Below are 14,609 nucleotides of genomic sequence, written 5' to 3' on the forward strand. Positions count from 1 at the left end.
GGGATAATTTTAATTCCCCAATCTTCAACCATAGAGACTATATAGTGCTAATCTGCCTTGCCCTTTCGATTAAACTTGTTAAGGGCATTCTATTTAGTCAGCACCAGGAATGGGCCATTAAAATTCTTGTTCGGTAAGAGTTGTGTTCAGTGCTCTGTTGTTTTAAATTCCATTAAATCCAAATGGTCTTTATCGCCCCATGACCACCGTGACTTCAATCAGCCAATTTAATTACCTTACAAAATTGTCAGTAGAAGCAGCAAAGAAAAACAGGAAGCCCTATGACGTTATCAGATTGAAATCTTCCTCTTTGGTGTTTAATCTAGACCAGTCAATAATGATGATGTGCACCTACTTCCTTCCCTCTCAGGGGCTTTTGACCTTACCTTTCATGCTAAGATTTAGGGTTTAAGATTCATTTGAAGGATTTCTAGTACCTTGATAACTGGACTATGAATTGAATGCCCATAGAAGATAATACTACATCATCACCCAAATTCGAGACAATCAACAATTCCATTTCAATACATCAGACCACTCTACCAGGGAAAACCTAAGGTCTCCCACAAACCCCAGGTATTATGGATGCAGTGGATTAATGATTTAAATATAGTGCAATTGAAAAATAGTGAACTGCTTTCTACTCTGATGTGTAAAAATGGACATTGATAATTTTCAGGGAACAAGTATAAGTAGACCTACAATAACACAGTAAAATCTTAAGCACAGAAAGAGAAAATGAATTCCTCGCCCTTGAATTTCTGCTACAAAAGAGCAAAGCATTTTCTGTATCAGAAATTTTGACAATTAAAAGAAAAATCAAAGATCATGTCATCTTTATCACAGGCAACACTTTATTTAATGGTGAATAGACTTGAAAAGGCTCTGATAATCAATGATACATCCCGTGTTTGGTCTATGGTATGTTCCTCCTTTGTGTGGGAGCAATTCACATTAACTTTTCTGTGCTGAGTAAATGTTGAAACAGTGTCATCTGAGAATTCAGGGAATGAACACACTGCAATAATCACTTGAATTAAACCAAAGAGCAGAAGGTGTCTATCTAAAAAATTGTCTACTGACATATAAACCCTGTTCACTTCTGAAAGACAACCTCACAAAGCCTGAAAATGTGTTGAGTTCCATGTGTCTGGGTGGAGAAGGGGTGCTATTTCTAGAGGACGAAAAGATCGTTTTTCAAAGTCATTTTCTGACATGAGTGTGCCTCTGTTGATGGATCACATCAGAGTTAGTCTTTGAAGCTTTAAGAATAAGTGAGAACTTATGTGAAAAACAGAATTTTTTTAGTGGCCGTTGTGTTGGCAATTCTTGGAAAGATTTCCCTCCCCTGCTTTCCAGAGCTCAGCTGAGCAGGTGTTCGGGCTTTATCTGTTTCAAACAGTAGCCGCTATTACTCCCCCATCCCCGCCTCTCAAGAGCCAGTGTTCCTGCTTCCAGATGTAAGGCCACTCCTCCCTCCCGCCCACCTCACCTCCCAAAAGAAGAAAAATGGGTTTCAAAGAACTAGCAGAGAGTGGCGGCTTCTAAGCTCAGTCAATTCACTCACCCTCCTTCATGCTGTAGTACATCTGCTACTAATTATTATATCTGGGAGCACATGGGATGTCCAGCAAATAGGGGTTTTTCCATAGGAACTCTTTCCACTCCTTCTCACGTCATGGGTTTTATTATCTGAGCTGTCACCTTCGCCATGTGTGCTGGGAGGTGGCTACGTGCTGCGCCATAGAGTGCTGGCCAGCAAAGAGGTCTGAGCTCATCTGCGCGGGGGGAGACCTCGCCTGCGAAGCCTTTAAAAAAAGCCGTTCTACTGGCAAGCTTAAAAGAAAAGCTAAGTCGAAACAGCTGAAGGAAAGAAGTGGCCTATATCTCACACGCTCAGCTCCTTGGATACCACTAGCTTGGAGAAGCTGCCCAAGAGTTTGGGAGAAAGTTTGGGTTGATGTCTTCGCTCCTGGCGTTCTAAATGCCAGTTCAGATAAGGACTGAAAAATAACCCGACCTCAAAGATCGGAAACAAGTGGTAGCTTGAGGAGTGACTGCTCAAAGAAGATGCCAACGCCCCCAAACTACAAAAGGGACTGCTAGCCCAGTATAGCCCCCACCCCCCGAAGACCCACTTTTTACCCCCACGCTTTCCCAGGAGCAGAGGTCTGAACGGAACAGGAAGAAAGGGAGTCTACTGTAACAGAAGCAGTGTTCAAGTACTGAGAGCAGCAGTAGTTTAGCAGGGAGACTGTGGTATTGGGGGCACGCCCCCGCGAACGGAAGGATCCTGCCTTTGCCCTCTCCAACTACGAGCAAGGCCAGGACGCAGCTGCGGCGACACAAAGGTGCCTCATTTACATAGCCCTGGGACCCACAATGCCTGGGCAGCGGCGGGGGTGGGGGCTCCTCCCGCACCTGGAAAAGCTGGCTCTGAGAACGTTGGACCTGACCTGGAGTGGGGGAACTGACTCTAACTGTCCGGGATCCACTTTGTCCCCCGATAGCCTCTCACTAGGTGGGCACTGTGGAGAAGCCAAGATGTGCACAGCCAGGATCGAAGACGGAAACTGCCGCAACCCACGGAGAGGCGCCTGCCCTCTCGCTTCCGAGGAGCTGACTCAGCTGACCACAGGTCCCTTCCCTCACTGTCCTGGGCTGTCTTAAAGCTTAGGGAAACCGCCCTAGGGTCAGCGCCCCGGACACCTTTTCTCGGAGATGTTTGCTAAGTGGTACGAGGAACAGGCCCGGGTGTGAAGCTCAGTAGGAAGCAGTCGGGGTGGGAGGGGTGTGTGCCCGGACAGAGGCGCTCCCAGGCGTAGCTGCCTAAGTTTTTTGAGCACTAGAGAGGAGTCATTGTGTCAAAGTGTCAGACTTGCATCGCGAGAGTGCATTTGCCTGTGGTGTGTGTGTGTGTGTGTGTGTGTGTGTGAGAGAGAGAGAGAAAGAGGAGGGAGAGAGAGAGAGAGAGAGAGATGAGAGAGCGCGCGTAAGAAAGCCCCTGCGCAAGTGAGTGAAGCTTTGTACCCGGAAGACCTGCGGGCGGGGGAATGAAAGGGATTAGGCAAGGGTCAGCGCCCTGTGCAAACAGCTCCCCAATCCACAGACTTTGATAGGAGGACACGGGTTCTGGGTCAAGTTATGGCCCTTGGGTGGGGAGAGGGGACGTGGAGGGCGGGGGTTAAGGGTAGAAAGGACAGCATAGAGCCCTTGAGGGTGGTTTTCCACCACCTGACGGGAATTGGGGCCGGGACAGCTTCCTGGTTGGGCTCAGCAGTTGCCATAGCACCCAGGCGAGGCGGAGTCACAGGGTGGCTGGCAGCTCCTAGTCAAGCCTAGTCGGTGGAGGAAGTGGGGAAGGGACTAGTTGCCACCTCTTCAGCAGAGGCAGTGCTTCTCACCAGCACCTGGCAGGCCACTGCCCACGGGTAGCTGCTTCAGCAGCAAATCCAAACCCTACCCTTACAAGAAACGGATCTAAGGATGAGGCTTTGGTTGGTCCTTGGAGTCAAATTTGAAATTAACCTTTCTCAAGAATGGCTTATACACTCTCAACCAACCATCCAGTCCACTCAAAACATGTTTCCCCAGAAGGAAAATAAATAAATAAACCACTGCATCCAAATAGCCCCAACAGGGGAAATGGTCCAATGATTACAATGTACACAATCCTTCCCCATAACTCAGGTCAGAAACCAGAGAAAATAGATCTCCACGTGGAAGATGTCTGAAGTTAATGGAGAAAATAACAGGTTATCTAAAAACTGAGCTGTTGGTTTAGGGTATCAAGGCACTGCAAGGAAGTCTTTGCCTACTCTCCTATTTCTTAAGGACATTCTTAGTAAGCATTGGTCTAGGAAAATATATTTTTGTGTGTGTGTCAGCTCTTTTAGAAAGCTGCTACACACTCTGCTACAGTCGCCAAGATTTTTAATATGAAGATATGAAATGATCAGCGAATGTAACAATCTAATGATTCAGCAAATATTGTGCTGCAAGACCAGACCAGCAATAATTAAATCTTTAGAGTATCGGTGGCAGTTTTTCGGCTCCAAGTCTTCTTTTTTTTTCCCCACCCAGTCCGCAAGCAAACACACTAAGGCACACTCATTCACAAACACATTTCAGAAGATACCTCAGTATTCCAAATAAGTACGTTGTACTACTCAAAATATTGGGCAAAACTACCATACTGTAGCATTTACCATGCTTGAAGGAGAACAGCTGAACGCACACACATTTTTAATGATACAGGGACCTGTTTAATCTCATCCAAAAAAACAGGCGTTCCTGTGGACGCTTGTTGCTAAGAGCAACGTGCTTAAGTACCATCTAAAGGCATGAAGAAAGCAAAAAAAAAAAAAAAAAAAAAAAGCTACAGTAGGAATTTAGATAGAACCTGTTGTCTCTCTTTGTCATTACCAGCCTTCTGGACTCCAGGTGTTTACGTGTTGAATGGGGGGAGGGGAAGGTAGGATTCCCTTTTTTTTTTTAATATGTGAAAAGCATTCCTACCCTGGTTTCACAAAGCCTGAGAAAGATGAGAGATTTTATCATTACAGAAAAAGCACATGGAAAAAAGGAAAGAGAAGAGATGCTGTTGACATGATAGGAGATGCAGGCAATCACTTCAACTTAAATTTGACTGACTTAACGTATCTGTTTTTATCTCAAAGACGCATGCTCAGGATTATATGGTTTCCCGCACTCTTTGGTCTAAATCCACTTGAACTGTCAAAGGAGGCGCCCACAGTGGGAGCGTTTACCTGGTTGGCTTTCTCCTCTCTCCCTCTTACCTACTTAAGGGAACTTTCCCTGACTAGTTCTTCTACTAAAACTCCATTGGCCATCCACAGCAGCTGAGTGTTGCCTACGCTTCATTTCCTCCAAGCAGACCTTCTGACCAGCGTTTTCACGGAATCCCATGTTTAGATTTCCCTTTGAGCTCTAAAGGAACCCCGATTGCTTAGGAAAGTAATAGATTCCTCTAATATATAACTGCCACTCGACTCTTTTATCATGCCACAGTGAAATAAAGATGCATACTTAGACTCCCATACACAACTCCTCTCCGCCCCATTCACCACTGTTAATCATTCATTAGATCAGGACAGGTAAGAAAGCTGGGAGAGGAGGACTCACAAGTTAAGAACAAAACAAAACAAAACAAAAAAACCTTTCTTAGGCCGCTATTTCTCTTCAGCTAAGCAGCTGTCTCCTCCTGCTAAGTAGAGCCTCTACCTTACAACAATATTTTTCAAAGCCCCGTGTCCCCGTAAAGGCACCAGGGGCTGGAAAAGCGGTGAAATGAACCTAAAAGGCTCTCTGATGACAAAAGAAATCAAAAGGGTTAGCGCCTTTCACTTGCGGACCTGTCCGAGTCCCAGACCGAAGCGGACAGACGCCAACTTGCCAAAGAGTTCCCAGATACTGACTCTTCAGCCCCGCAAGCTGAGAGGCGTGGAGCCCTGACGCGCGCTTCCAGCCCGCCAAGCCCGGAAGGCTCCCGCCGAGAGAGGCGGGCGCAACCGCCGGCGCTGCCCCCGGCATCATCACCGTCCGTGGCTACTGTGTGGAGGTAATGCAGCGACCACCATCACACACTGGCACTCACTTCACCCTCCCAGGCTAATTTTTTTTTTTTTTTTTTTAATAAAAGAAAGAGAAAAGGAAATGAAAATGACACGCGGGGGTTCTTTAAAACCCCGGGAGGCTCCGGAGCAGTGAACAGGTCGGAACGCATTGAGCCCACCCGCCTGTCAGAGTGAGCCCGCCTGTTTACATCCGGCTGCCTCGGAGCCGGATACCCCGCAAGAGAAAGAGATGGGGAATCTTACCAAATCTTAATACATGTGTGGTTCCTTGGGAATATCCAATCCACAGTAAGCAGAGCAGGAGTTTAATGGTGCGCCGGAAGACTGGATTACTTAGAATCGGGGAAATAATCTTCATGGTGTTTCTGTGTCCACACGCGCGGCACCCACTTCCCCGATCTAGCGTTAGGCTCCCGGTTCGGATAGGAATGAGGATGCGTCGAGTGGTGGCCGCAGACACGATCACGGCATGGTCACAGAGAGGAAGGAGTCTCCGCTTCCCAAACCCATTAGCAATCGCTGCATGTTCCTCACTCACTGCGCCAAGGAGCAACCTTCCACTGCAAGGGATGGTGGGACATCCATGTTAGTCGGGGAGCATCCGGGAGAAATCCAGCACGCACACCCACAATGTCCGGCCGCGCGAGCCTGGGGAAGCAAAGGAGGAGGAAATCAATAGGAAATCCAGCCTTGGGAACCTCCGAGGCGTCGGTAATGAGCCACTGTCCCAGCACAAAAGGCGCTTTGCTCGCAAAGGTTTTGCCAGGCCCTATTCTACTGCACTGCCGCACAGCTTCTGACGTGAAGCCAAGATTAAGTGAGAAAAATTGAGATAGCTGCTTGCCTGTTAAGGCTCTCCGCCAGCGAGCTTCCCCAATATCTCTTATGCAACCTATCTCATCGCCCGCCTTGAGTTTCAAGAAAGAAGTCGGATTTATTTACGTGGAGAAAAGTGCTTTTATTTTCCATAAGAGTCTTTGCTAAGAGAGTGACTGGTGTACGCAAGCGGACTTCTTACAATCCACCGATGAATTTTAATAAATGACAAGCTAAACCAAAGTCACTTTGCCTATAAGTTGTATAAAAGGAAGTGGTCTAAGGCAGAGGAATTTACTGCAAATATAACCTGTGTTTAGGCTGAAAGAAAGTCTTGTTTATATTCTTAAAATTTTGTCCAGGAGTGAATATAGATTAGAGTGCAATTGCAGAAGTCAAGATAGTCTTTAAAAACTTGCGTGGACATTCCTTGATTACTACCCAGGAATAAAAAAATAGATTTCTTCAAGTGGTCTTTTTAAGAGGAAAATTGTTGAGTTAAAATGAAGGAATCATATTTTCCCACCCATTTTTTTTTTTTTAGCTCATCTAAAATAATTGTGCCTATATAAAAAGACAATGATGTTTAAGTTGGTATAACAAACTCCAAAAGCTTCAATAATTTATGCCCAAATTTCTTCTCATTTTGGTTTTTTGAGTATGTTTTTTTTTCAGAGGCAGAATATGGGATCATAGCTTGGGCGACACTGAGTGTCACAGTTTTGTCCAAAAAATGCCTTATTATTGCCTAGTGTTCTGGTCAGAATATTTAGAGTCTTCAAGCAGTGACTGACTGTCTTGGCTTTCACCACGTGCAATTTATTCAATGAAAAGAAAAGTACATAAGTATATATTCTTTTAACATGAAAATACATTTTGCTGTTGAAATAAGTAATATGCTGTCATCCAGGCATACAGATTAAAATACCCAGTCTTAATATTTTACATTCATAAGTGAAACTGAAATGGTTAGTAGTAAGTATATTACTACATATTAGTATTTTAAGTGATCAAGTAGCACGAAACGCAAACTGCTGGACTTGTTTCTTAAAATTAATCTGTTTTTCATAGCCAACTCACAGGGCATAGGTTAAACCTTATGAAAAAATTATAAGATTCTACCTTATTTGAAGAATATCTAATTTTTTAATAAGGAGGGATATGAGTACTATTTATTCCAGATAGCAAGAAAACGATGTAATGTTTTCATTCCATCATAGTGATTTTTTTCATTCTATTTTTTTCTTAAGGTATTATAAAATGCTGATTTGAGAATAAAGCTACATTTTGCAAAAGCATTAAGTGGGCATTGACTTTTTAAAAAAGTGGAGGCATAACTGCAGTGTCAAAAATAAGTATCATGAATGACTAGTTCTGCAGTGTAGCAGGCAATTCAATCAAATAATTTGACTATTTGAGCACTTTAAAAGGAACACCTTGTGCTAAAACCAAGGGTATCTAGCGACTCCTTCAGTCCATGTTTAAAATATCTCTTCTAAGACATGTATAGTCCAATATGTTCTGTATTTGTTGTCTCATTTATCCTATTCTATTTGTTCTTTCTCTTTTTGATCCTAGCAGATATAATAATGACAGCCAGAGCAACAATAAATATTCTTAGTTTTTTCATCTGTCAACATGATTGATATACACTACCTGAAAAGAGCATGTTCTACTGTGACTAATCAAAATACTGCAGTTTTGCAGTATAGTTAGCATTTAATAAAACCTGGGAAAACAAAATGTACCATAACTCTTTGTTCACATATTCTGTTAACATAATGGCATTTGACATTACAGTTGTAACTTCTCTACTTAAAACTAGTATTTTAAACTATCTGGCTTTTGTGGGATTATTTACTGGATATCTAGTCGGAAAAGTGAAAGATCAAGCTTCCAGATTCATGAAGTTCTTACCCAGTATATTAAACAGTAAAAAGTCTATCATAAATTTTTCTTACTATTAATTGGTCCCCAAAGAACCAATTTTGCACATATGCTAAATTAGGTTCATTTACATCCATCAACTAATCCGAAAGACTTCAGCATCACAGACAACAACTCCACCTGCCTGATTGAACTTCGGCAGGATAGGAGAAGACCTTTCTTCAGGACCGCGGACAGCGCTCCAGGCATTGATTTATTCTGGAGTAGTACATTGAAAGTAGTACATTGAATGGGTAATGTGCCATTTGAAGTGACAATGTGAATATTTCTACTACACAGAGTCTGGGAATTTGAATTATTGCATTGTTCACATTGTCAAGAGGACTATTTTGTCAACTGTGTTGTGTGTATATTTCAGTGTGTCTTACTGGGATTGCTTAGCATACCCAGGAGTGCTAATAGTCATCCCTTTCCAGGGCATAGTACTACAAAAGCCATCTACATTAACTGTGAGTTCCCTCATGAGCACTAAACTACTGTTTCTCAGTATTTAAAAAAACGCCGGAAAGACCACCAAAAATTCAGAATACTGAATAACATGCTGTCAATATTCAGTGGCTAAAGACATTTCTAAAATGTACAATTAGTTATTGCTTGAATTCTCCACCTTCAGCTTTTCATCTGTTACAAGGGTAATCAGGTTAATTCTCATTCTTTTTCATTAAACTCTGCTCACTCCCAGGACAAAAACAACAACAACCCTAAAAAAAAAAAAAAAACCTAAAACAAAAACAACAAAAATCCTAAGATTACCTCCCCAATAATAGAATGGAATAGAATAGATTGTAGAAAAGATACCTCAGAGTAGGGCAATTTTGAAGCTATTGCAAGTTTCTCCCCAATACTGATACCACCCATCATAGTTCTAAGGCTATATGAAGGACTGATAAAGTCATTATATAGTATTCACTGACCAGATTGAATTCTTTTTAAAATTGTGTCAGTTCTGTAATTTGCTCCTTTCTCAAAGGGAAAAAAAATACTATTTGGTGTCAGACAATCATATATTTACCAATAGTGAGATTTACACACCTTATTGCATAGTTTCATTTTGCTTTTTGTCTCTATTTTAACCATATGGCAACCTTGATTTCTAGGACCCAAAGCTCTGTAGGTTCCAAGGTCAAAGCAGAGATGACAAACAGCAAATGCACACATATATGCACACATAAAGAGAAGCTTTATCTAAAGTAAGCCTACACACACACACAAACACACACACACAGAAGGCTGACATGAAGAGATATCATGCCTATGATAAATTAGCAAAGAACAAAATGTATATCATGTTCATGCAAAGCTTGTTCCAACAACAACAAAGTGCCATTAGCTTCATCTTTCACTGTGTTTTTATATTTATTGACACTAATGGCCTCTTATTTTTGGGCACTATTACTTGAGAAGCAATTTTAGTTTTCTATTCTCCCAGTGAAAATGAATCTTATTCTAGTTAGCTGCCACCTGCTGGGGCATGTACAAATGTGTAATAATCCTTACAGCATAACGTTTAAAAAGACAATGCCTATACCTTTTGCAAGAAACAGCAAATACATATCCCAGGACAACCTGAATTTCAAAGGTGTTTCAAAGGTTCTTCCATGCCATATCTGTATTTAAATTTTTTTCACATGGAATTCTTTCTAAGGATTCTACTTGACTTGTCACCAAAGTCCTGCTGTTATGTGACATTTGAGAAACCTCATCTTACAGTAACACCTGACCTATTCTTCCATGTGTGTAGCCTGTTGTATGGAAGCTGAGCTAAAATAAACAGGCTGTTCATCCATGGCATTAGAGGTGCCAGAGAATAAAGTCAGAGCTGATATCAGTTAAAAACACACTGTTGCATACTTGCACTTCGCTCTTTCTAACTATGAATGCTATGCTATGCAATCCCTTGTGATTCTGAACACATACCAGCTGTTCCACCAACATTCTGCTGCATTGATGATTAAAGACATTTAGAGCTTCAATTAATTTTTAGATGCCAAAAATAAGTGTACCTTAATTAAGAAATTGAATTGGAATCGCTTTACATGTCCTGGAATCTTTTTTTTTATTTTTAAAAATTTTAGTCTGTGCAATCCCCAATGCGTTTTAAAATAGAAGAAAACAAACAGGTAAGACTCCAGGCATCATTTATTTCTCAATCACCTTCCTTCTGTGTGTTTCATTTTGTTTGTTTGTTTATTTGATTGTTTAATTAGTTTCTAAGGCCACTGAAACCTGTCTCAATGGTTACAGGAACGGTTCCTATAAAAAGTTAGGCAAATCAAAATTGAAATATTATTATCTATCTTCCAGTAACTAAACTACAAGCTAATTAAGATTCAAATGAATCAATCACCTCTTTTGAAATAAAAATAATCATTAATCCGTAAGGTAATTTCTGACGACAGAATACTTACAGTATGAAGATGAAGAAATGCTAGAAGGTAATCTGTGTGTTACCAAGAGGATAGTAGTAGTAAGTTTTGTAACGTCCGTCCCCTATTCTCTAAACTGGAAATCATTACCCAGGGAACCTCAGCCTAAGTCGTGGTATTTAGTAAAGAACTCCTTGGAGGTAAAAATATCAGGGGGTGAGAGTCATTAAAAGTTTTTAACGTTTATGATCCACCCTGATGGGTGACTCCCCCTACCCTAATGGGACACCCTCCGAGTTTTTTTAGACGCTCTCAACACTGGCACTGGTTAAAATGAATGTCTGTAGTTCAGCACAGAACTAAAGAGCAGGGTTAATGGAAAAATGGGCGGATGGAAGGAAGGCTGGGGAGTTCTTCAGACCCGCAGGCAGATACACAGATTCTTGCCATCTGTCTCTCTTCGCCTCGCGTGAGTCCCAGTAGCTGAGGCCACTTCCTGACACGTCCACTTATTAAATTATTTTATATGGAGAAAGCGAGCGCCCGCAACCAACTGAGCCAGTTGTATCCTTGACGGGAATTGGCTGAGGCGAGCGGGACAAAGACACTCGCAGCGAATCGGTCCCGCGGGTGCCCTGAGCGCACCGGGCTCCGCGGCGCTGCTGTTCGCCTTCTTCCTCTCCAGCCGTTAAAAGCCCCTCGCCCACCCCTGGTCCCTCCTGTGGGAACATACACCTCGGGAGGCAGCCCAGAGCAGAACCCACCGGGGGGAGTCCTTACCTCTCGCTGCGGGTGAGGTAGGCAGGGAGGGGGAGGGGTGGTCCTCGGGGAGGAGCAGCCTGAGGAGGTCGGGCGGGAAGTCTGCGGCTCCCGGACAGAGGAGCGCAGCCGCGGGCGCCGAGCGCGAGTGACGGCGGCTGCGGAGACGGAGTCCGCGGAGCAGCGGCGGCGGCGGCGGCGGAGACAGACACGCCTCCTGGCGGGGGTTCCTCGCCTCTTGCTTTAAAGGCGCCGCGCTCCTTTCCCCGCGGCCCCTGCACACACCCAGCGGCTGCGGCCACCAGGGCGCAGCGCTCGCCCCTGGACCTGGACCGCAGGAGCGAAAGTGCGGTAATTCTGGGTGCCTCCAGGCTTGGACGTTAAAAATCCCCTGGCCGGGACTTCATCTCCTGCGCACACCCCCGCCTGCTCTGGGATGGAGGGACGGGGACTGAGATGTTCGGTCAGGGAGTGCTGCAAACCCCCAAGGAATTCGCCTGCCCCCCCCCCCCCCAACACAAACAAGGAGCCCGAGCACGTTTGGTTCTGGGTGGTGGCTTTTATACCTCTTCGAAACCATAGCAACGAAACTTCTCTGCTGCCAGGATCTGGGGAGCAGCTGGTAGTCTCCAAAGTGGCCCTTTTAGTCCAACTACTCTAATTTCCCTTTGAGGTTTGCGGTAAAGATTTTGACCTGCGACTTACCTCCACCTACGCCTCCTGTGTACACTACTAATGCTCTCCCCGCCGCGCTGCCCATACCCACTTAGACGCCTGGAATCCGCGCACCTCACCTCGCCTCGCCTCCGTTGCTGAAAGCAGACACTTCTCCCGAGTGTCAGGGGGAGGGGGTGTTGGTGAGAAGTCTCTGTGACTGTCTGGTGCCTAATGACAAACGGCTTCGACCCCCCGCCACCCCGCGCCCCGCCTAGGTCCTTGAACTATCAACCCAAGCAAATTGCAGAAAGAAGTTGGGGTTTGAGATCTGGTGGGCGCAGAACCTGAGGTCGCAAACTCAAAGGTCGGAGAAAGGAGCCTGGAGATCAGTCCCGGCCAGGCGGCCGCCCGTCTAAATTCCCTGGAGGATTTTTTATTGGGCCCGAGGTGGGGAGGAGCACCGAAAACCAGGAGTCTTCCCGTGGCTCGGCTTCAGGAAGGGGCCGCTGGCGGCGAGCACTAAAGGCTTCCCCTGCTTCTCAGCAGAAACGATTAGCTTCTGCAAACAATCTCTGATTTCTGCTCCTCTGGGTCGGATAAGTCAACATCTATTCAATACCATTGCTATTTTATCCTCGGCCCTACGATATTAACTAGAGCAGAGACTTAGCAAGTTGCCCCGGGAGGAAGTTGGCGAGCAGGGATTCGCGAAAAGGTTTAAATGAGGCTAAGCGGGCGCAGGCCGCCCCTGAGCCTGGAGACAATTTGCAAACGGGCTGTAAGAGGAAGGGGCCAGGTGAGATCCTGCGGAGTCCTCCAGCAGCTCTGATCCCCGGAGGCACTCAAATCTGTAATTTTGAAGTCCAGGAAGTAGAGAGGCTCTGCGTCTCCAGGCACTGATTGTCTTGGCTGGAGACAAGAGTTTGCCCTTTGGTTGCTTCTTTCTTTGCAACCCCCTTACAATTAAGCCCCCGCCGGAGCCTGGCTCAGCATTGCCACCCTGCACGCCCTGGGGCTAGCGCCGATTCAGCCTAGTCCTGCAACAAACCGAAAAGGTCCTCCCAAACCCTACCTGGCTCTCAAGCAAAACCACCAGTCTCTAGCTTCTTGGACACCACTGCGGAATCTCTGTGCCTCCTACATGCCTCCTGCGCCCGCCCAGGTTGGGGAGGCTCAGGACTCAGAGAGGTTAAGGAGAGATTAGTTAGCGGCAATGGAGAGTCTGTTAGTCATTTAAAGATCCAGGGGGTGGCAGGGAGGCTCCTGTAATTAAGTCAACAGCAGCCTTGTTGTACGAAGTAAATAAATAGTCAATGACTCCATTGTGCCTGGTGGAGCGGGCAGCACAGACGCGTGACTGGCTCTGGGCGCCTGGGCTCCAGCTGCTGTGACCTGCAGCCTAATGGGCCCTCGAGGCACAGCCCAGTTTGGGCCAGGCCCGGAAAAAATACCCTATTCAGTCCCATTCCCCCCGCAGGAGGAATGGAGACAACTTGTCTCCTGGCCAAAGACACTCTCCTTGTCATCATAGAATCCGGCTTTCCCACTTCCAGGGAGGGAGGAGCAAAATGCTGTGCACAGAGTAGATTCCAGAGCAAATCCCTGGGTGAGGGCATCCCGCTCTGTTTTGTTGTGGCTGTGAGAGAGTAGAACAGGGAGTGTGTCTCATTTGACTTTAAGTGTTCAGCATAGGGTTTGGCATGCAGTGGGTGCTGAATGAAAGAATGAGGGGATTACTGGATCAACCTTCCACATTCCACACTGTTGTCCCCTCCCTCCTTTTATCTGGGAAAGGAGAGGCTTCAAACAACTTCCTCTAAGTGCTGTGTGTATTCTTAGAACCTAGTCATAAATTTCTTTTCCAGAGCAACCAGGACACATTTATAAAGAAAGAAATAACAGGCACTAGCAAAGGCTTGGAGGGCAGGGGGAAAGAGCTAAGAGAATGAAACAAATCAAAATTATGCATGTTATGACAAATTCATTTCCTCAATAACAAAATGTTACCTGAATTCTAATGAGAAAAGGAGAATAACAAGGGAGCATTAGACTACACACACCCATTTAACCCTTCAAAATAAAATTCTTCAACACTATAAGGAGACATTTTCCATAATTTATTTCAGTGTTTATGAGGTTATACTTTAAGGAATCAGACCCCAGGTCTCTTTAGGGGCAACAGTGAAGTTTTTTTTCTCCATTCCCAGTCATCCATCCATAAGAATTAATCTTCTGTGTCTGAGGAGGTCACTGAGTCCCTCAGCTAGAGTCCTATGCAGGAACCACCTATCTTCCCTTTCTTACCTCTTAAAGTACTCTTAGAACTTTAGCAGGTCTACAATTCTGCCTCCTGAGGGCCCAGCAAGGACCAGTCTGAATTCCCAAACTGACTACAGGTTTTGTTTGTTTGTTTGTCTTCTCCGTCAGCTTTGTTTATATTGAATTACAATCAAAAGGTATTACTTTG

General features: G+C 44.9%; 1 protein-coding gene across 4 annotated transcripts in view; it reads right to left on the reverse strand.

Annotated features, from left to right (window-relative positions):
* The window catches only part of GRIK2 (glutamate ionotropic receptor kainate type subunit 2), a 1,096,112-nt gene that overhangs the window by 642,481 nt on the left and 439,022 nt on the right, over positions 1-14,609 (reverse strand). For 2 of the 4 annotated variants that reach the window (XM_078054938.1, XM_078054941.1), the window contains exon 5: positions 5,841-6,245. In XM_078054938.1, coding sequence (XP_077911064.1) covers positions 5,841-5,955 — 115 coding nt within the window. In that variant the 5' untranslated portion in view covers positions 5,956-6,245. Of the gene's footprint in view, positions 1-5,840; positions 6,246-10,768; positions 11,180-11,506; positions 11,632-14,609 lie in introns of those variants that run through there. The other 2 variants (XM_078054939.1, XM_078054940.1) reach the window with 2 other exon arrangements.

Source organism: Halichoerus grypus, chromosome 9 (assembly GCF_964656455.1).
Source record: "Halichoerus grypus chromosome 9, mHalGry1.hap1.1, whole genome shotgun sequence".
Classification (NCBI taxonomy): domain Eukaryota; kingdom Metazoa; phylum Chordata; class Mammalia; order Carnivora; family Phocidae; genus Halichoerus; species Halichoerus grypus.